Raw genomic sequence first — 21,412 nt, 5'->3', positions numbered from 1 at the left:
CTGGGACACCGTGTTCCTGGTGCCCAAACGTGTGGGGGCCTCCCCGAGCTCCTTCGGGGGGTCTGTGAGTCTCGGGACCAGCACTAAACCCCTCCAGCTGGAGGAGCTCGGGGCCCAGGGCCGGCACGACCAGGAGGCGGCCGTGGCCGGCTGTCAGGGCACAGAGAGCCCGTCCCTGCCCTGCTGCCCCCCCGGGCTCTGAGGAGGGGCCCTTCCCCCCGGAAAACCGCGCCCCCAGAGACAAGGTTGGGGCTGTGCAGGATGTCCTGCCGCCTCCTTTCCCAAGCCTCAGGGGTGCCCCGGGCCCGTCCAGGGAAACACGCAGGCCCCAGACACTGTGACGGCCCGTCCAGTGGATGACGGCCACCAGTCGGGGAGCCACATAAGAAAGCCACGACAGCAGGCTTTTGGAGACCTGGCGACCCCAGGAAACGGCAGCCGTGTCAGGCGTCAATGCAGGGATGCAGAGACCAGCCGGGCCCCTGAGACCGGTCGCCCGACCCCACTCCCGCCACCGCTGTGCTCAGGCCGCGGGGCCAGGGTGGCGGCTGCGTGGGGACCGGGCGGCCCTGGAGTGAGCGTCAGGCTCCACGTGCACACGAAGCCGTGTGTGGCATCGACAGCTGGTGCCGACGTCCACCCGGGCCACGGAGCACAGGCGTCCTTCTCTGGGCCCGGCTGGGGTGGCGGGGGTGGGGCTCTGGCCGCCTTTGCCTCCCACGTTCCCTGCGCCCCCCCCCCCCAAGCGAGCAGGGGAGTGAATACCCTGGTGAGTGACCCAGGCGGCCCCACGGGGAGGGGCTCGGGAAAGCCTTCTGGGTGCGGCGGGCGTGCGCACGGGACCCTCCTGCGTGGGGCAGGCTCCTTTTACCCACGTGACCGGAATCCCGGGTGAGTGTTCACAGGGGCTGGGGCCCTGCTGGGGCCGGGGCTGCGGGACTGGTGGGGCGTCTGGGCGGTCTGTGGGGGGCCGAGGTGAGCCCCCCTCGCCGCGCATCCTTCCAGAGTGCAGCCGCCGGGCCCTGAGATAGGCCGGTGCCCAGACCCGCACGCCCCCCCGACTTCTTGTGCCCGCAGCTGCGTCTGGGACCCCCGGACCGGACCTGTGGGCGCTGGAGGCCCGAGGAGGAGGCCTCGGACCCCCAGGACCCCCCATCCCGTTTCCTCTTCCAGGCAGCCCCTCCTTTGGGGCCTCTGCTGCAGGGGGAGGGTGGCGGAGGCTTCCGGGCTTCTCAGAAGAGTCTTTCGTCTCTGTGTCTGTTGGGTCCCTGGACAGGCCTGGGTCCCCACTGTCCCACCTCACTCCTGTCTTCCCTGCTCCCCCTCCTCGTTCCCACTCCCCTTCTCGTGTCCCCCCCACTCCCTGGGCCCCTCCACACCCTCCCGCGCCCCTACTTCCTTCTCCGCTCCCCTACCCGCTGCCCTGTTCTTCTCTTGGGGACCCCACCCCCAGGCCAAACCCCTGCTTCTCACAGGATCCACTCACCCAAAGGGCCTCAACCATAAGTGAAGATTCACTGAAGCCATGAACGTTTTTATTGGAACTAAATTGATGTACACGATCAGTTCAAGAGCAGAGGGAAGGGAAAAAGCCTCTGTGCGTTCGCTGCTCTTCATCAGAAACGTCTGCATATCAACAGCCTCTCCCGGAGCCCCGGTGGGTTGTCACCAATGAACTGTCTTAAACAAACAACATGGGTTTTTTCTGAATTCGCTGCAGAGCTGATTTATAACTGAATTGATGGAAGAGGCAGGTCCGCTATTAAGTTTCAGCAAATTCTGTTTGTTTGTGTCTTTGCCATTTGAACACGACTGTTGTTTAAAAAGAAAAAAAAAAAATTCTAGGCAGCCAGGCAGAGGGGAGGGGACACCGGCTTGGGGTCGAGCAGATCTGAGTATGAACCCCTAGACCTGCCCCTGGGCAAAGTGTGCGCCTTGTGCCGAGTCATTTCAGTCCTCCGAGGCTCCGTTTCCCCGTCTGTAAAATGGGCACAGAAGTTCTCAGCACTACTGAGGGTTGTTGAAAGGATGTAGTGGGATTGTAATTCTAAACCTATGTCTCCCTCCTGTCCTTCCTCCCTCACCTTCTTCCTCCTTCTTCCCAGAATGGGCACTTTCCCAAGCAGGTGGCGAGAGGAGATTTCGTGGCCGTGCACCTTCTTCCCTCCAGCTTGCAGACTCACGCCTGATTTCATCGCGGGCACCGCACGGCGGGACCCCGGGGGGTGAGGGGGTCACCTGTGCTGGAGAAGAGGCCCTCTGGCTGCCAGCCCCGGGTCGGCGCCCAGACCCTTTCCTGCCTCCGTTCTCCCTGCTGGGCTGAGAGGCGCCCACGGTCCCGGTCCTGAGATTCCCCGAGTCGTGGCTTCTGGGAGGCTCAGCCGAAGGGGCCGTCGGTGGGAAGCCGGGGGTGCAGCGGCGGGGTGTCCTCTCCCATCTCTGATGGGGGGGGTGATGCTCCCATCGCTCCTTCTGTAGCGTCAGCCCCATAAGTGGCCGGGCTCCTGGGTCCCTTCAGCCGACAGAGGGTGCGTCTCCAGGGTGCCCTAACACCCTGGCCAAAGCCTCAGCACCTCCCACCCCTGCATTAAAGTCCCTGTTTGATGGATGGGCTCCTTCCTGGGGCAACCGGGTGGCCTCCACCACAGACCGGTGTTTGAAAAGCGGACAAAGAAAAATTTTTGTGCTTTAAGGCAAAGGAAGTGTGAACTAGAAGTCAGGGTCTCAGGGGACTGCGTTCACTTCAGCGCAGCCCGTGGATGGTGCGAGAGCTCCTTCTGAGTCCAGGGGGGCGGTGGGGGCCGGGGGACTATGCATCACCAGGAGTTAGAACGCACAGGGATCTGCACGGGGTGGGGGGACGCCCACAGCCACGGCCACAGCCGGGGCCACGCTGTGACCGCACAACCGTGCGGGAGCGTCTCCACAGCGCCCCCACAGGGCATGGGCTGTAACAGCAGCGGTGGTCGGCGGGGCCGCCCTCCTTCCTCCCAGCCGGTGACCTGGTGGGGCTCTCTGGGTCCAGTCAGCCCCCTCCCCGGCCCCGGGATCCTCGGGGCAGGCCTCGGTGGGGGGGACACAGCTCTCACCAGGCAGTGGGGGCAGAAGTGAATGGAGGTGAGGGAGCTCCGCGGCCCTGCCCCATGGAGAAGGCGGTCTCTCCATCTTGGTTAGGGTAGGCCAAGGGCCTCGCCCCGCCGTGGTCCTGCTGCCTGTGGGCCCAGCTCGGCCCCGCCGACCCTCGTCCTCGTGCCGAGGCAGGAGCTGGGGGCCAGCCAGGACCCGACAGCGCGCTATCAAAACTCGCCGCCTCCCGCAAGGACGGGGTGTGGGGGGTGCTTGTCGAGACACCCTCCGCGTCCCGTGGGCTACAAACCCTCACGCTGGCGGTTTCGATAATGCACGGTATGCAACAGCGAGTTTTCTGGGTTTCAGCTGAGATACTTTCTATTTTGAACCACAGGCAATTAGCTCGCTCTGCCCGCCAAGGGCTGCTACCATTTCACCTTCAGTTGGGAAACTTCTGGATGTGTGCCCAGGTCTTTGGCTAGAGGCTGACTCTTGAGGTCTCGCTCACTGCTGGCTTTTTGCCTCCACTATGGTCTTACAATTTGGGCAAGATCTGAGATAGACAGAGGGGGCTTTTTGGGGAGTTGGGTGGGGGCTGGTAGAGTTCTCCGGGGAGAGTGGGGAGGTTGGGGCCGGCCAGGGCTTCCCACAGTGGCAGGAAGCAGGGGACGGGACCCAAGGAAGGAGCAGAGGAGGACGGGGCTGGGGTGGGGGGTGCCCAGGGGGCAGGTCAGAGCCCCCACCTTCCCCAGAGACTCAGAGCCTGAGAGGTGGAGAACGAGTGTGGTCTCACGGCTCCGAAGCCCCCTGGCACTCCCAGAACAACTTTCTGCTTCAGAAAGACACTGCGGGGAGCGGCTGTGACGCCTTCCCCGGAGGGGCAGCCGGGCTCCCCGCCCCCCGGAAGGCTGGTTGGTCCCAGCTCGGCGGGACCAGCTAAGTCCTGTGTGAAGCAGCCCGGGTGTCCAGGAACCCTGCTCTGGGCTGCTCTACAAGAATGGGGGGGGGGGGGGGTTGGAAGTCTCCAACACAGCCACAGTTTCTGCCCCGGGGGAGACCCCTAGGCGCCGGGAGACCGCAGTGCGAGGGCTGTGCGGGCGTCGGTCTGGTAGCTGTCCCCACCGCTGGGCGACTGAGGCCTTCCACCCAGAATGAGGGCGCTAGTGTGGGGTAGTACCGGGGAGCGGCTAGTGTCGGGCGCACCTGCTGCTGGGCGTAGCGGGCGGTGGCTCTGCTGGGGGACGGGGACGGGCGGGGCCCTGTGATGTTCACCTCAATCATTAAGCACCGGCCCGCCCAGAGACGGCATCTCGGAGCCCCTGGGACGGCCCGTGGGGCGCGTGCTCCTGCTCAACTCTGGCCCCGGGCAAGGGTCGCGCCGGACCATACAGAGGCAGGTGGGTGCGGCTGTGTGCCAATAAAACTTTATTTATAAAAACAGGCACAGGGCTGTGGGTCGCAGTTCGCTGACCCCCGCCTTGGAGCAACAAGGCTGGGGGGAGGCGCCTGGCCCCGGGCGAGATGCTGGAACAGGGGCCCCGACCCCGGACGACCCAGCCGCTAGGGCTCCGGAGGACAAGACCAGCTCTGTCCTGTTTGACCCGCTCGGCGCTGGATCGGGGCGGCAACCGGCCTCCTGGTCAGCACTGCCTGGGGCGTCGCCGGGACGGCCGCAGCCGCGTCCCCGCGCCCCCAACCTCAGAGAGGGCTCTGCTCTGCTCTTCTGGGCTTTTCCTTAGATGGTCAGAAGACGGGAGGAGGCCACGGTCCTGCCCGGCCGGGACGGGAGCTTGGGCCACCCACGGAGCTCACGGGGGTTATTTCCGCGACGGGGGGGGGGGGGGGGGGGGAACGTACAGGGGGCTTCATGCAGAAGAGGTGGCCGGCCCGGCGGCCCGGACAGGAATACCGTAGAAAAGGCACGTGATTCCGAGGTGGGCTTGGCTTCGGGGTCTGTGCTCCTGCTGGGCCGGCCGGTCCCTGGCACCTGCCTCCGGAGTGCACAGGGGGCCCCCGCGGTCCCAGGGACGCGGCCCAGCAGGCGGCCCGACGCCCTCCCCGGGTCCTCGGGGTCTGCATCCGGGAGGGCACGGGGGGGGGGCTGGCGGTCAGTGTCGCCCGCGCTTGAGCCAGCTCCTGATGGTCCACTTCTGCCCCGAGCATCTCTGTACCACCAGCCGCAGCCCGAAGTTGGCGTCCTTGGACATTTCCACCTCCAGGCACCTGCCTGTGTCTCGACTCACGATAGGGCCGCTCTGCCAGGAGGGGAGACAGGTCAGCATGGACGCCCAGGGGGCCCGTCCCGAGAGCACCTTGGGAGTGGGGCGCTGACCGGCCCCATACAGGTCACTGCATGGCCACCCAAGACTCTGGGGTCTGTTTCCCATTCCTCTGTCCCCTCCTGCTCCTCTGTCCCTCCTGGTCTCTCTGTCCCCTCCTGGTCCCTCTGACCCCCCCACCTCTCTGTTCCCTCCCATCCCTCTGTCCCCTCCTGCTCCTCTGTCCCCTCCTGGTCCCTCTGTCTCCCCACCTCCAATCCCTCTGGTCTCCTCTGGTCCCTCTGACCCCCCCCACCTCTCTGTTCCCCCCCATCCCTCTGTCCCCTCCTGGTCCCTCTGTCCCTTCCTGGTCCTCTGTCCTTAGGCATCTTCACCCTATCAGCTGTGTCACCTGCCTGCCTTGCTCCTGGGGTCCAAGGAGTGACTAGCACAATGGAGACAGGGCCCCTGAGACAGGGGGCTCCCCCAAGTGCGTCCCCACTGCCTGGCATATCCGATCTGCCCACAGGTCACCCACGCAGGCCCTCTGGTCTCCCAGACATCAAGGACCCCGGCCCAAGCCTGAGGACCTCAGGATTGTACACTGTGTTTTCCTTTCTTTTCCAGACAGCTCCTTCTCGCCATCCCGACCCCAAACCCAGCCTCCTGGGGACCTCTGACCCTTGCTGGCTCTGCCCCCGAAACCGTGACAGCTCACCCCTGCAGCCCCTCCGGTCACTGAAAGTCCCAGTCCCCGAGGCCCAGGGCAGGGCTGCCAAGGGTGTTTATTTGTCACAGGGCTGCCTGGTGGGAGCGGAGGCAGGGAGCGTGTGGGGTTGGGGTGGGGGATGAGACCAGGGATGTCCCCTGGAAGATGCCCGCTGTCAGGTGGGAGAGCCCGGGACGGGGCGGTGGCGGGGCTGGGAGTGGCTCCCCAGGCCCAGAGCCTGGCTACCAAGTACCAAGGGCAGAGAGTTCTAGAGAAACAGGTCAGACGCACCAGGCCCTTGCCCCCAGGACCTGGTGCTGTGGCCTGAGGGTCTGAGCAGATGTGAGTGGTGAAGACAGGAGAAGCCAGAGCAGGGTGCCCTCGGCCGACCAGGGGACAGGTTTGGAGACCGGGAGGCCAGACAGCGGGCTAAGGGAAGAGAGGTGTGGCCACAAGCCCAGGAGAGGCTGGAGAGGCAGGAAGGAGCCCCCAGGGCCCTCGGCACCTGACCTCAGACGCGAGAGCATGCACATCTGGGGCGTTCAGCCGCCAGGGGAGACGGCAGAGATTTAGGACACAAATGGCTTTGAGGGAGAGGGGTCGGGGGCACTCAGCAGGGCTGGAGGGAGGCGGGGTCTCCCCAGGAGCAAGTCCCAAGAGGGCGAGTCCTGGGCTGATGTGGGTGGAAACCTGGACGCCAGAGAAGGGCGTGCGGTGTTTGGATGGACGCATGTGGGGTGCAGGGGGAGAGCGGGGGGCACAGAGGGCGGGAGGGGCTGCGGAGAGGGCCACACGGAGGAAGGCAGCCGGACAGAAGTGCCAGCGGGATTCGGCCCAGAGCCGCCCGGGGCTGGGAGGCCCCTCCTGCCCCTCCTGCGCCTTCCCCGGGGGCCAGCTGCCCGCCGCGGCTGTCGTTCTGGGCCAGGCAGCATCCCAGCCGGTGGCTGCTGTCGGGGAGGGGCCTGGGCCGGGGTCCCCAGGGCTGGGGGGGCGGGAGTCCAGGCTGCTGCACCAGGCAGGGAGGCCGCCACTGACTCGTCCGCCCCATATGTTCTCGGGGCTGGAAATTCTAAGCCAGGGCCCAGCAGGGGCTGATTTCGGCAGGGAGTCCAGCCTGGCCCCGCTTGGCCAGGAGCTGCCCTGAGGGCTTCCCGGTGGCGGTCACACCCCGTTCCCTCCGGGAGGCCAGAGGAGGCGGGAGCTTGGGCAGCCACAGTGCTGTGCCCAGACCGGCGGGCCCCTCCCTGGCTGTGTGGCCAGAGGTAGGTCACCAGGGGGAGTGGACCCGGGAGCGGCCGATCCAGGACCCCTGTGCCCTCACAGCTCCTCCCCCGCACCCGGGCCCCGGGGGCAGGGGCGGGGGCAGGGGGTGCCCGGTGCCCTGCCGACCTGGGTGAAGTCCCACAGCCGCTGCGCTGGCCGGGCCACGTCCTCACACGTTTTCAGGGCGGGCACGCGGCTCCTGCCGTCGTCCACCAGGCACTTGGAGTCGGGCAGGAAGGCGGTGGAGCCCAGGGGGCCCAGCTGCAGCAAGCCCTCAGCGCTGTAGCGCACCAGCTGCGGGAGGACCGCGGGGACGGGCTGGGTGTCAGGGAAGGCGGGGGGGCGGGCACCGGGCGAGCCAGACGCCCGCTCCCCTGGCCCCCCCCGTTCCTTCCACCCACGCCCCCCGCAGGACTGCCTCAGGCCCCCTTCCAGAACTGTGCTCGGCCCTCAGCTTCCCGGGGCCCCTCTCTCGGCCCAGAGGAGGGAAGCTCACACGTGCCCTCAGGGCGCACCATCTGCCCAGAACCACCAGGGGGTGAACGTTCACTTCCGCGTGGGGAGCGGCCCCAAGTTCACGTGCGCCTGGGTCCCACTTGTTCGCCAAACACCACGAAAGTAACAACCAAACCCTCAGGCCAGGAGCCAGTTCATAGATGCCTGGCATTCCCCAGTTGTGTGGCCCTGGGCAAGTCACGTCACCTCCCTGCCTCCGCGTCCTCGTCTGTACACAGGAGGTCGTGACAGCACCTGCCTGGCTGGGCTACCGGAAGGATCCAGGGGGCACGACACAAAAGCGCTTCAAAAGCAGCTCACGCTCAGTCAACAAGCAGGTGCTACGGCTGCGTCTCTCTCCCCTCCCTGCCCCGTCTCTTCCCCCTCATGCGTGAGCACGTGCACATACAGGCACACGTGTGGACACGCACAACGCACACACATCTATGCATGCACGTGCACACATGCACACACACACCCACGCGCACACACACGTATACGCATGTACACGCATATACACACACGTGTACACACGCACACACATGCATGCACGCACACACACGTGACGCACCCATGAATACACACACACGCACACACGTACACGCGCACAACACACTCATGCATGCACATGCACACACGTGTACATACGCACACACCCATATGCACACATGCATGCACCCACCCATGTACACACACGTGACGCACCCATGAATACACACACGTGTACACACGCACCCACCCACGTGCACATGCCCATGTGTACACACATGCACCCATGCACATGTACACGCGCACACACACACTCATGCATGCACACGCACATATGCACACACGTACACACACATGTACACACACGCACCCATGCACATGCACGCACCCACACGCATACACATGTGACGCACCCATGAATACACATGTGCACACATGTACACGCACACACTCGTGCATGCACACGCACATATGCACACATGTACACACACCCATGCACACGCACCACCTGAATGCACTGCGGGCCCCCCCCCCCCCCCCCGAAGGCTTTATTTTCCAGCACAATCTTATGGAACACAAGCTGTAATGCTGCCTCCCGCCCCGCACGCTCCGTAGCTGTGACTTTGACCCCTCCTGTTAAGGGTGGGGACCTACAGTCTCCCCCGGATCTTTCTGGGGAGCGAGTGGACACCACGGACGTGCGGTCTGACTCCTGAGGCTGGGTGTAAACGGTCGTGACGCCCCTGTTCTCCTGGGGTGCTTGCCCTGGGAACCAGCAGCCTGGGGAGAGGCCACGTGGGGAGGCTCCGAGGTCCTCCTGAGCTGACGGCCGGGCGAGCGCCGCCCCAGAAGGGGATCCTGCAGCCTCGCCATGGCCTGGCTGGTGCTGTGCGAGCCCAACGGCATGTGTGAGCCCCGCCAGGAGGGTCGTGGGGGCCACGTCGTTTATGGCGTCCCCTCTCATGCCGCAGGACTTGCTGGGGAAAACTCTGGTCCACTGATCCCCTCCGGTGGCTCCTCGTCGGGCGTGTTCAGAGACGCCCAGCGGGACGTGGCCCCTCACATCGGGCGCCAGCCGGAGAACAGGCCAGCGGACCGGATTTCCTCCTGGAGGCCACGCCTGCCTCCCGGTGGGTGACTGTCTTGTCTCAATCCCAGCTGCTGCGGGACGAAGCTGCAGGAGGCGGCCGGGGGCACCCACGCTCTCCGCTCCAGTGCCACAGCCCGCCACGAACCGCCGGGGGCCTCGTGGACACGACAGCTTCTCGCTGCCCAGGCCGGCGCAGGTCACCGCGAGGGTCCCCCGGACGACGTCCGAGAGCGCGGCTGAGACTCAGAGAGTGCCTTCGGGGGGAGCTGAGGGTCATTTGGGGAAAGCACCCTGGGGTCTGGCTGAAATAGCAGCAACATGCACCAAACAGAAGCACTGCCTTCGCCAGCAGCGGGTCCCCTCGGGGCCAGAATCCCCGGGCTCTCCGCCGGGGCCGCCTCGTCCGCATCCCCAGACCTGCCCCTGTGCCGCCTGGTGCCGCCGGCCCGGGCGCTGGGCGTCGGTGTGCACGTTGCTAAGTCCCCCCAGGTGATTCGGGCTGGAGCCCGGGCTGAAGATCACGTGGGAGGAGCTCAGCCGGTAAGGACCAGTGGGGACCGCGACACCTCCCCGGTTCTGCCCACGCCGCGGCAGACGCCTTCCCACGTGATCCACAACAGCCCCGACAGGTCAAGTACCTTTAGGGTCCCATCTGCTGGATGGGGAAACTGAGGCGAGGGAGGTGACGTGACTCGCCCAGGGCTGGTTTGGCTGCAAAAGCCCTGGTCTCGGTGCACCTGGGGCGGGGGGGTTCCCTGAGGGTCTCCGCGCTGCCCGAAGCCTGGACCCAGCCTGCCGCGACCCGCCCCTCCTGCACGCACCTCCCCCCGTCGTGGGGTGCAGCCGCCCCTCGCACCTGAGAGGACATCCCGTGGCAGGGGTAGAGGATGGCGTGGTCGTCGTCTTCCGCTCCCTGGTCCAGGCAGTAGCCACTGGCTTTGCTGTTTCTCACCTACAACCAGAAGCCGAAGGAGAAACCCCGTTGTTGGGGGGTCCCAAAGGCCAGCGCGAGGCCGCCCCCCCTCCCCAAGGGGCAGAGAAGTCTGCTCTGCCGGAGAACGCGAGCTCCAGGAACAGACAGGCCAGCCCGCACCGTCCACCCGGGCACCCTTCTCGCCGCGCGCTGAGCGCGAGCCCAGGGCCAGAGGGCGTGCGCTCCTCCCACACGGGGCCAGGGTCCCCCCGGAGCGGCAGACGCCCCGACTGAAGGGAGACCGCCCTCCCCGCCAGCACAGACCAGGGTGACGGGACGGGGACACGGCGTCCTCTCGCCAGCTGTACAGAGCTGCGAGTGCTGGTGCAGGCGAGGGCCCGTGCGGCGGGCGCGCGGACCCACGTGTGTGTTCTGTTTGCACTTACGTGCGTGCTCTGTGCATACGAGCCCGGCTACGTGTGTGTGGATGCGTCGGCCGGCACATCTCCGTGGTCAGGGAGCACCCGCTCGCCTGACATTTTGTGTCAGCGAGTATCGTGCGTCTCCGTGAGCGCAGGCGGGCACCTTTGGGCGTGTGCCCCCGAGGGAAGGTGTGTCAGTAGCTCGCTGTGTGCGCACGTGAGCCAGACTGTGTGCAAACGTACCCTTTCAGGTCTCGCGCACGTACACGTACGAGTGTGCAGACGCTAATGCACTCAGGGGTCCGCTCTCGTGCACGTGGATGTGTGTCCACACACACGTGTGGATGTGTCTGTGCACACGTGCGTGCGTGCACGTGTCCCCGTGTCTACCCTGTGTGCTTCCGTACGCGTGCGTACCCGCGTGAGTCTGGGCTCTGACACTGCTCCGCGCGCGCGTGCACGAGAACCCGTCTGGGCACCGTGCTGGCTGGTGGCGGGCACGTGGGCGCGCGTCCGGGCGGGGAGCCTGCCCGACCCGCCCGCGTGGGGCCCCCCAGGTGGAGGCGGTACCTCTCCGTACGTGAGGGTGTCGTTGTAGGTCCGCATCTCCGGGTACACGTTCTCTAGGTACCACTGGAAGCTGCGGCATTTCAGCCTCTGGCGAAGCGCCAGCCGCTCAGACACGTCCCCGAAGTCCACCCCTGGGTTCTGCAAGGCGGGAGGCGAGGCGGGGGCTGGCCGCGTCCCCCCGGCCCGTGACAGACAGGGGAGCGGCCCCACCCCTCAGGGCTTGACCGGCGGCGGCCCCCGGCCCTCCCAGGACCCGTGCTGGCCCGGCTGTTCCCGAAGGGGAGGGCCTGGCCTGTCCTGCCTGCTGGAGACCAGCCCCGGCCGGACAGACGGCCACGGGCCGTGCGCTGGCTCGTCCCCTCGGCCCCCACCCCCGCCCCCTGCGAGACGACCTCTGAGCCCTCGGACCATCCCGCCTGTCACCGAGCGTCTGCCTGGGGTTTGGGCCCGACGGTCTATGCCGCAGGGCGGTCTCTGCGGGGCTTTGGGCCGTGGTGGGGTATCAGTGTGACCTACGGGCTACGGTCAGCCGTGCGGAGGCTGGCTCTGCGTGGACAAGCCCCAGGCTTGGGTTGGTGTCCCTGGTTGTTGACCCGCCATGCATACCGCCACACGGCGTTGCCGGGAGGGGTACGTGCTGTCTACACGAGCCCTGGGACTCTGTGTTCTCTCGCTGCAAGAAACCACAGGCTGAGCAGCACAGCTTTTTGGAGTTCTGGGTCCTTCTGGCCGAACGTCGAAGCTGAGGGTGGCCTTGGGGCCCCCGACACCGTGACAGGCACCAAGCCCTCTGTGAGTGGGTCTGGGAGAGTGCCTTCCCAGGCCAGGGTGCCCGGGGCTCCAATGCCAGCCAAGCCCGGCGGGGAGGTCGCTGCCCAGGGAGAGCCCCTCTCCCTCCTCCACGTGGTGGCCGTGGCCACAGAGGAGCCCCTCACAGCCTTCACACGAGCAGCAGGTGAGTCCGGGCAGGGGGCGGGGAGCGCAGGGCTACAATGAGACGGGGGAGGGCGTCTGCCAGCCTCTGGTCCGGAGCCGTGGACCCCGCACGCACGTGGCCTGCAGGCCCCGTGGTGACAACGCCCAGGTTCCCTTTTGAGGGGTGATGGGGCAGCTTCCTGAATGGGGTCCCTTGGTGAAATATGAGGGTTCATAAGGGACTGTGTGCCCTCCCTCCATCTCTGATAAACGTGCGTGTGTTTCCATGGTGTCGCTCACGTGGCTGGAAACTACCGCTCGAGGAGCCTCCGTGCCCCCCACCCCCGTCCCCGCCTGGGACAGCGGCCTTGTGAGCAGGTGGCCCAGCCTGCCCCTCCAGCAGCGTCACCCAGACTCTGGGCACGCCCTGTTGGTTTGGGAGGTTAGCTGGTAGCAGTGAGAAATGCACGTCTCGGAGATCGGTGGTGTTTCTGCAACTTGTGTTACGTAGCGGGCGTTCTACACGTGGGCAGATAATCACACACACACGTGTACACGTGGGTGCAGGCTCATGACTCGAGATCTGGCGCTTACGGCGTGTTTTTCACAAAGCCGTGTCCGGGACGGGTGTCCCCAGGGCGCCCAGCCTCGTACCCTCCGGTGGCCGGGGAAGCCACACGCGAGTGAAGGCTGGTTCCACAGCCGATGCGCCGGGACCGGCGGCCTAGACATCGCCCCACGTGAGGGGCAGCCTCTGCTGGGTACCCGCCCTCATTACCGTCACAGAGGCCGGGGAACCGGGTCTTCTGGGTTTTCAAGAGAAGCCAGAATACAGGCTATTTACGGGACTCGGTTGACCACAAAGTAAAAACAAACAGCAACCCCTCACTAGATGTGGGTCGAAGCTGCAAGGACCAAAGAGACAGGAAGCAACCCGGGTATCCGTGGACGGTGTCCGTGGACAGAAGGACGGCTAAACCAACCGTGGTCCATCCATACGTGGAACGTGACCCGGCCACGGAAAGGAAGCACTGATACCCTGACACCCGCCACACGTGGACGGACCTGAGAACATGGTGCTCCGTGCAAGGAGCCAGACACAAGAGGAGAAGTGCCGTGAGCCCCATTTATGGGAAGGAAGCGTCCGGAACAGGTAAATCCCGGGACAGAGCAGACGGCCGGGTGCTGAGGGCTGGGGGGCGGCAGACGGGGATTAGCTGCCTACCGGGTTCCGTGATTTTTTGGGGGACTAGGCAGGTGGGTGGTCGTGCGGCACTGTGGGTGTGTGCGAGGCCCCAGAACTGCGTGGTTTAAAAGGGCTAAAATGGAGGGGCGCCTGGGTGGCTCAGTCGGTTGAGCGTCTGATGAGACTTCGGCTCAGGTCGTGATCTCGCAGTTTCTGAGTTCGAGCCCCGCGTTGGGCTCTGTGCTAATGGCTCGGAGCCTGGCGCCTGCCTGGGATTCTGTGTCTCCCTCTCTCTCTGCCCCTTCCCAGCTCATGCTCTCTTTCTCTCTCTCAAAAATAAACATTAAAAAAAAAGGAAGAGTAGGGACACCTGGGTGGCTCAGTCGGTTCAGCGTCCGACCTTGGCTCAGGTCATGATCTCACAGTTCGTGGGTCCGAGCCCCGCCTCGGGCTCTGTGCTGACCGCTCGGAGCCTGGAACCTGTTTCGGATTCTGTGTCTCCCTCTCTCCCTCTCTCTGCCCCTCCCCCGCTCACGATCTGTCTCTCTCTCAGAAATAGTCATAAACAAAAGGCCGCAATGCAGACCCTATACCGCGTGTAACTGGCCACGAGAAAGCACAAGCAAACGGCACGCAGGGTGCAGCGGGGCGGGCGGCGAGCCGGGGCTGCACGCGCTGCCAGAGCCCGCGTCCGGCGAGACCCCGTGCTTGTGCGTCCGCACATGGGCCCCGGGTCCTTGCCGGCATCACCACGGGGCGCGGCGAGGCTCGCTCGCAGCCGCCGCCCCCCCCGCCCCGCCGCGCCCCGGCTTACGGTCATGGGGATGTTCCAGGCCATGTACACGTGGGACTTGAAGCTGTCCATCCACACCTCCGCTGCCCGCAGGGCGTTGCGCTTGGCGTAGTAGTCGATGTCGTTGTTGTAGGGCTTCTTGCTGCGCTCGATGTGGGCCACGCGGGAGCAGGGGAGCACCTCCATGCTGCCGCCACACTGCCACACCTGTGGGGACACAGCACGGCCGCCCGCGGGCCCGGGACCACGCTCCAGAGCCCGCTCCGGGGAGACGGCCTCCCCTTCCGGGCCTCCCACCACATTCGTCTCTCCTGCCCCCTGCCCCCTTGCCCCCCTGCCCTGTGCTTGCTCCGTGCGGGGGTGGGGGGGGGGCCTGGCCCGGGGGCTTCAACACCAGCCGCTGCCCCCCCGCCAGAGGAACAAGCCCGCAATCCAGTCTGGAAAGAGCAGGCCGACCATCCAGACACCCTCGATCCGCGGTGCTGGCCTCGCAGACGCTGCCTCAAGCACCCCAGACACACCCGGTCTCGGCCAAGAAAGCGTCTTACAGCTGCTTCCCGGAGCGCAGGACTCCCTGAAGTCCCTAACTGTCCCCAAAGACCCTGACCCGCGGGCGCACCGTCCTCTCCTCGTCTGTCTCAGTGCACAGCCTGACCATCCAGACACCCTCTTGGGGCTGCCGCTCACTCACTACAGAGCCGAGCCCTCGTTTGGGGAAGGTGACGGGGGATCCCTGCCTCCTCCCCTGCCCGACTTTGCCTTCAGAAAGCAGGGGAAGGAGGGGGGACATCTCGCAGCTGAGGGTCCCCCTCCTGACACCCCACACGGCCGCAACAAGTCATGTCCGGGCAGGTGGGACGTCCTGTGTGTGGGGGGAGGCTGGGGGTTCCTCACGGGTTCCCAGCACGCGGCCAACAGTCTCCCCCTGCTGGGCTCCTAGCCCGCGGGGGACCCGTGCTCTGCCCGCTGCACAGAGCCCAGCGGACAGAGCCAGCTCCTTCACACTGACGGTGGGGACCCTGCCCCCAGCGCCTGGTCCTGGGAGGCTGCAGGGCAGCGGGGAGGCTGGGGACGCAGCTGGACGCCTGCTGAGCCAAGAATGTTCCAGAAGGCAAACACAGAAGCACCACAGTGGGAGCCTGGCGGACCTGCAGGGACGGCGCCGTGATTTCCCCCCGCCCCCCCACCCCGGGCCTTCTGCAGCCGCCATCACTGTGCATCCTGGAGGGGCCTCCGTGCCTCAGCTGGCCCCTGGTGCTCCCGGGGCTCCCTGCCCCCACCTGTCTCTCCACTGCTCTCCCCACGGCCCCAGGGCCTTTGCCCCTGCCCACAAGCCTGTGCTCAGATGCCTCCTCTTTGTGGTCCTCTCCTCACTCTCTGATGTGACGCTGCAGCCCCTTGGTCCCGTCACCCCTGGTCTGTCTGTCCCTCTGCGGCCTGCGCTCCGGGACCACGGCCCCACCCGCTGCACTCAGAACAAAACGGGCGCGTGGTCAGCACTCAGCGCAGGCTGTTCGATGGATGAATGAATTCACGTTCAGGAATCTGTTAGCAACCGCCAGACCTGCCCAGCAGAACTTTCTGCGGGGACGGGCGTGTTCTAGATCTGGGCCGCCGAAAGGTGAGCCACGGCTGCCTCCGGCCACTGAGCCCTTGAAAGGTGTGCGGCTGGTGCGGCCACCCTGGATGGCGCGGCCGCAGGACGGGATGGCGGGAAAGGCCCCGCTCGGTCTGGTTCAGTGGCCTCAAGCCTTAGTTACGTGAGGGCGGCTGGACACAGACTGTCGCACGTGGGGCTTTGTGGGCGAGCTCAGGGCCCCTTCAGACCCCCGTCTTTCCTGGGCAACATTCGGCCACGGTCTGTCTCCTCCGCTCAGAAAGGCGAGAGCGTTTCCAGACGGCGGGAGCTGGGGTCATTCTCCCCGTCCTCCGGGCTGGGCCCCACAGGGTGCTCAGGGTTGGGGGGCGAGGGCCGCAGGTGCCTGAGGTTAAGGGGGCATCTGCAACCTTCCCCAAGCCGCTGGACGCGCAGGCACACGCCCGCCTGGCATCCCAACAGCACGTGGGCTCAGGGATTTCGGGGTGGAGGGGGGACATCCCCACTCGCTCTGCAAGCACCCCAACGGCGGAGGAAAGGACAAACGCCCACCGACCGGGCCTCACCCAGGTCGGCGTGCTGGCGCACAGCCCCCATCCCGGAGCCCGGCCGTCAAATCTCTTCTCTGCATCGGAGCCGCGGACGACCCTACCGAGGGCGGAGACCGTCGCCCGAGCCCCCGGGTGCGTGATTCGCGCACACCAGAGGGGGGCAGAGCGGCCGAGTGCCGGGTCCCAGCTCGGGCCCCAGGACACCCTGCTCGGGCCTCAGCTCCCTGTGCCCTGGCCACCACCACGAGGACGAGCCGGGGCCGGCCCTCCGGAGAGGGCGTGGTCGGCCCACAGCTTCGCGGGCTAAGGAAATGGCTCCTAAGCCGCAGAGTCCGAAGGGAGGCTCCCAGCCGGGAGCTACCTGATGCAGCCGCGAGGGGCGGCTGCACGCGGGGGCAACGCAGCAAACCCTAGTCAACACCTGCTGCCCAGGACAGGCCCCGTTCACGCCCGCTGACCTGGCGTCCCGGTCCACGGCAACTCTCGAGGGCGTCCCGGTGGACGACGAAGCACGCGGTCGCCTTGCTCTTGTCGGAGGCCTGCGCGCCCGTCACACTGGTAGGTGTGCGTCCGAGAGAGGGCTGCACCGAGGGGCCGTCCGCCTCCCCCACAAACACTCCCGGGGACATCGCCTGCAGGCCCCAGCGAATGACACGCTCCCCTGTGCCGAGTGGAGGCAGCGAAGGCCGCCGTGGGGGGTGAAACCCCCCCGGGAGCCTCCCCCACGCCCCCAAACCAGGACAGAGCGACAGGAAGTAGGCAGGTGAGCTCGCCCGGGGTTCTGGGCGTCACCGGATGGACAGCTGCTGTGCAGGGCAGGAGCCAGGTAGGGCCGGCGGGGGCACTTCTACGTGGAGGTGACGGGGCCAAGGCTCCGGTAACATCATGGACCCCACCTTCCCACTCCCTGTAGCTAGAGGAGGCCGTGCCAGACAGTTCTGGCCAACGAGACGAGAGCAGAGGTCTGGGGGTGGGGCTTGTAGGAAAGCTTACCCTGATTAGAAAAAAAAGAAACAGACTCAGCTGCAGGGCCCTCTGCCCTTCTTTCTGGATACGGACGTGAGGTCTGGAGGAGTGGCAGCCACTCTGTGGCCGGGAGGCAACCATCGTGAGGCTCAGGGTCTACACAGCAGGGCCGGCCGGCCGGCGGAAAGTTAGAGCCGTCAGCTCCGTGCTTCGTGAGAGAGGCGGAGCCCCCCATCTGCTCAAGCCTCTGTTGGTGGGGATCCTGTCGCCGTGTTCCTGACTGAGGAGGCTGGACTAGGTGGTGCCGGGAGGACAGAAAGCCCAACGACCCCGTGTCAGTGCGGCGCAGGGTTAATTCCGGTGGAAACAGGGGTGGAGGCACCGAGAGGTCAGGAGACGGGCCCGGGGTCACGCGGCCGGCTCGCGGTGCGGCAGGCAGCCTGGGCTGTTGCGTGAACCCCTCAGCCCGGAGGCGCCACGGATCTGAGTCACACCCGCCTGTGCCTCAACCGGTAATTATCTCCGTCAACCCCGCCAACTGCCCCCCAACCAGAACAGCAGACGCAAAGGGGGGACCAGGCGTCAGGTCGGCAGGCAGCCGTGCAGAGGGAAGGAGCGCGGGGCGGGGGGACCTCAACCCCCCGCATCCCAGCTCCTCGGACGTCCTGCCGGTGCCAGAGGGCGCGTGGACACCGTGGAGCGGTCGGACCGTCCCCGCCGTGGCGGCGCACCGTGGGCCCGCGGGGCTGGGACTGAGACCCGCCGCGGCCTGGCCGCCACGTCTGCCGCGGGCCGGCGCTCTCAGAACGTTGGGAAGCCAGGAGCCGCCTGCGCGATTCCCCGGTGCCTCCTCGCCCCCCGAAGCACAGTCACCCCCGGGGGCTTCGCCCGCGTCCACGCGGCTGCGGGAGGGGGGCGTGCCCCACAGCAGTTTCCGGAGACGCCCTCTGGACCCTGAGCTCATTCGAGGTGCCAGGAGCGCGGCCCCAGCCCTCAGGGCCCTAGGCTTCTCGGCCAGCCCGCCCGCCTTCACCCGCGCTGAGCTGTCCCCGTGCAGTGAGGCCGTCGGCCCGGCACGAGGAGCACCGCCTCCGGAGAGCGGCTGTCACCTGCCCTGTGCTCTCGGTCAGAGTCTCGGGGGCCTCACGCCCGTCCACTACGCCACGCACGCCCACGTGCACACGTGCACGCTCAGCCCTCAGTCCCTCCCGTCTGTGACAGCCCCCCCATGGAACGGGCCACGGTTCCACGGGGCCGCCCTCCTGCCCCGTGGCGAGGCCACTCTGGAGGCCACGGGGCCTCCGCTCTCCAGGCGGGGCGGGAGCCCCGTGCCGACGCATCCGGAGGCCCCCCGCAGACCCGTGTGCTCTCAAGGCTTTCTGTGTCAGCTCCACGCAGCATCGCTGTGGCCTCCGTGGGGGAGTGGGGGCCCCCGACTCACAGTTCACCCCGCGGGCCTCACCACCTCCCTGGGAAGACCCACCGAAAACGTCGGTTGCAGGCGGAGAGGCCCCCGTGGCCAGCTTTGGCCACGCTGGACGGCTGGGGTACAGCGGGAGGGGGCCCATGGAGGGCGTCCACGGAGGACTGCCCGGGGTCGAGACAGGCAGAGCACACGTGGCTCCTGGGTGCTCAGCATGGCCTGGGCCATGAGCGGTGCGGACGGTCGGGCTCTCCTTCATCAGTGTCTGCGTCACAACGTCTGAGAAGCACCTGGCGGAGATCGGCGTGGGCGGGGTGGGGGGCGGGGCGGCCACTGTGTCGGCCACGCTCCCACCCACGGCTTGGGCACTCCCGACCCCTTCAAACAGATGCTGGCCCCGAAACCAGGCCAGCCCAGCAGCCCCGAAGTGCAGGGACAGGCCGGGCCGTGGGTGGGGCCGGGGACACACCCGTCCCAGGACTGTTCAGAAGGGAGGGCTGCTCCAACGGGGTGTGGGGAAGAGGGGGTTGATTCTGGAGTGCTCAGATGTTCGTGGCCGTGACGGGCTCGTTCAGAAGGGGGCCGGTCCCGCGCCGCGTGGACGAGGCGGGTGGGGACACCGGTCCCTGATTCTGTTGCTGCGGAGGGAAAAGCCAGGCCTGTGTGTGAACCTCGCCTGCTGGTTTTCTGTGTCTGATGACGTGACTCCTGGGCCTCGCTGTCCTCAGGGTGGAGGGACCGTCCTCCTGGACTAGCCGATTCGCAGGGGCAGCAGACGGCCTGCCCGAGGGGCTCCCTTGGCGTGCAAACCACCCAGCCCAGGACAGCCTCCGGCCCAGCCTCCTCCACCCTGGCCTCCTGGCCCCGAATGCCCCCCGTGGCCTGGCTGCCCCACCTCTGGGCCCCCGAGGAACACCCTCTCCTCAGAGGCAGCCGGGCCCTGACCTGCCGGCCTTACCACACCCGGCAGCCGGCCGGGGGCTCAGACAGCGGGGCCTCAGGCCCGTTCCCCAGGCGGTCGCCTCACACAGGCCCCACTGTCGACCCACAGCTGGGGTGAGGAAGGTTCCAGCCTCTTGCAAAATCAGAGTGTGCTGCTTTGAGGGTGAAGACGCGGGCCGTGGAGGGGCCCTCCCCCGGGGCGTCCTCGCCTGGCTCTCTGGTCCAGCCCACGAGAAGCACACTCGGGAGAAAATGCTGCACAGACACCCTGGGCCTTGCAGGCCCGACGGGGCCCATGTCTTCCAGCCACTTTGGCAGAACAGAGGTAACGAGGTTTCATCCGCGACCTGCCCAGGGTCCTCATCTCTTACTCACGGGATTTGCGGGTGGCACAGCACAGGCTTCCAGGGACAAAATAATTCCTTGCTCTGGGTGGCACCACCGTGTGTGCAGACGCAGTCAGCGTCTAAATTAAGGCTCCGTGGAATGCGTTCCCGGGCTCTCCGATGTGACTTCAGGCAGGAAGGACTTTGTGAGCACGGTCCTCAGCACCCGGTGACACTGTTTCTTTAGTAGCCGCCTTGCTGAGACTGTTCGATAAGCCCACCTAAGGAGACACCCTTCCCCACCCACCTGGCCATCCCCATCCATTTGTTCACCTGCCCTCCCCTGCACCCACCCACCCACCCACCTGAACACCCATCCACCCGTCCACCCCTCCCTCCCTCCCTCCCTCCATTCACCCACCTACACACTCATCCATCCATCTCTCCATCCATCCGTCCATCCATCCATCCCTCCATCCCTCCATCCATCCATCCCTCCATCCCTCCATCCATCCATCCCTCCATCCCTCCATCCATCCATCCATCTGTCCATCCATCCATCCATCCATTCACCCACCTATACACTCATCCATCCATCTCTCCATCCATCCGTCCATCCATCTATCCCTCCATCCATCCATCCATCCATCCATCCCTCCATCCATCCATCCCTCCATCCATCCATCCACCCACCCACCCACCTGAACACCCATCCACCCGTCCACCCCTCCCTCTCTCCCTCCCTCCATCCATCCATCCATTCACCCACCTATACACTCATCCATCCATCTATCCCTCCATCCCTCCATCCATCCATCCTTCCATCCATCCATCTGTCCATCCATCCATCCACCTGTACACCCATCCACCCATCCCTCCCTCCCTCCATCCACCATCTGTCCATCTGTCCATCCACCCATCCCTCCCTTCATCCATCCATCTACTCACTCACCTACACACTCATCCATCCATCTCTCCATCCATCCGTCCATCCATCTATCCCTCCATCCCTCCATCCATCCATCCCTCCATCCATCCATCTGTCCATCCATCCATCCACCTACCCACCCACCTGAACACCCATCCACCCGTCCACCCGTCCACCCCTCCCTCTCTCCCTCCATCCATCCATCCATTCACCCACCTATACACTCATCCATCCATCTCTCCATCCATCCGTCCATCCATCTATCCCTCCATCCATCCATCCCTCCATCCATTCATCTGTCCATCCATCCATCCATCCATCCATCCATCCACCTGTACACCCATCCACCCGTCCACCCCTCCCTCCCTCCCTCCCTCCATCCATCCGTCTGTCCATCCCTCCCTCCATCCATCCGTCTGTCCATCTGTCCATCCACCCATCCCTCCCTTCATCCATCCATCTACTCACCCACCTACACACTCATCCATCCATTTCTCCATCCATCCA

At 65.9% G+C, this 21,412-nt stretch overlaps 1 protein-coding gene across 5 annotated transcripts in view; it reads right to left on the bottom strand.

The window, feature by feature from the left end:
- Window positions 1-4,517: 4,517 nt before the first annotated feature.
- GALNT9 (polypeptide N-acetylgalactosaminyltransferase 9) overlaps window positions 4,518-21,412 on the bottom strand; it is a 107,722-nt gene continuing 90,827 nt past the window's right edge. For 4 of the 5 annotated variants that reach the window (XM_042911071.1, XM_042911072.1, XM_042911073.1 and 1 more), the window contains 5 exons: window positions 14,194-14,379; window positions 11,279-11,416; window positions 10,230-10,325; window positions 7,426-7,593; window positions 4,518-5,324 (listed from right to left, as the gene is read on the bottom strand). In XM_042911071.1, the coding sequence (XP_042767005.1) occupies window positions 5,178-5,324; window positions 7,426-7,593; window positions 10,230-10,325; window positions 11,279-11,416; window positions 14,194-14,379 (735 nt within the window). In that variant the 3' untranslated portion in view covers window positions 4,518-5,177. The remainder of the gene's footprint in view (window positions 5,325-7,425; window positions 7,594-10,229; window positions 10,326-11,278; window positions 11,417-14,193; window positions 14,380-21,412) is intronic. The other variant, XM_042911075.1, reaches the window with a different exon arrangement.

The sequence above is a fragment of the Panthera leo genome, chromosome D3 (genome assembly GCF_018350215.1).
Source record: "Panthera leo isolate Ple1 chromosome D3, P.leo_Ple1_pat1.1, whole genome shotgun sequence".
In the NCBI taxonomy this organism is placed as follows: domain Eukaryota; kingdom Metazoa; phylum Chordata; class Mammalia; order Carnivora; family Felidae; genus Panthera; species Panthera leo.
The sequence above is the reverse complement of the archived record's forward strand: the minus strand, read 5'-3'. Positions and strand labels throughout refer to the sequence as shown.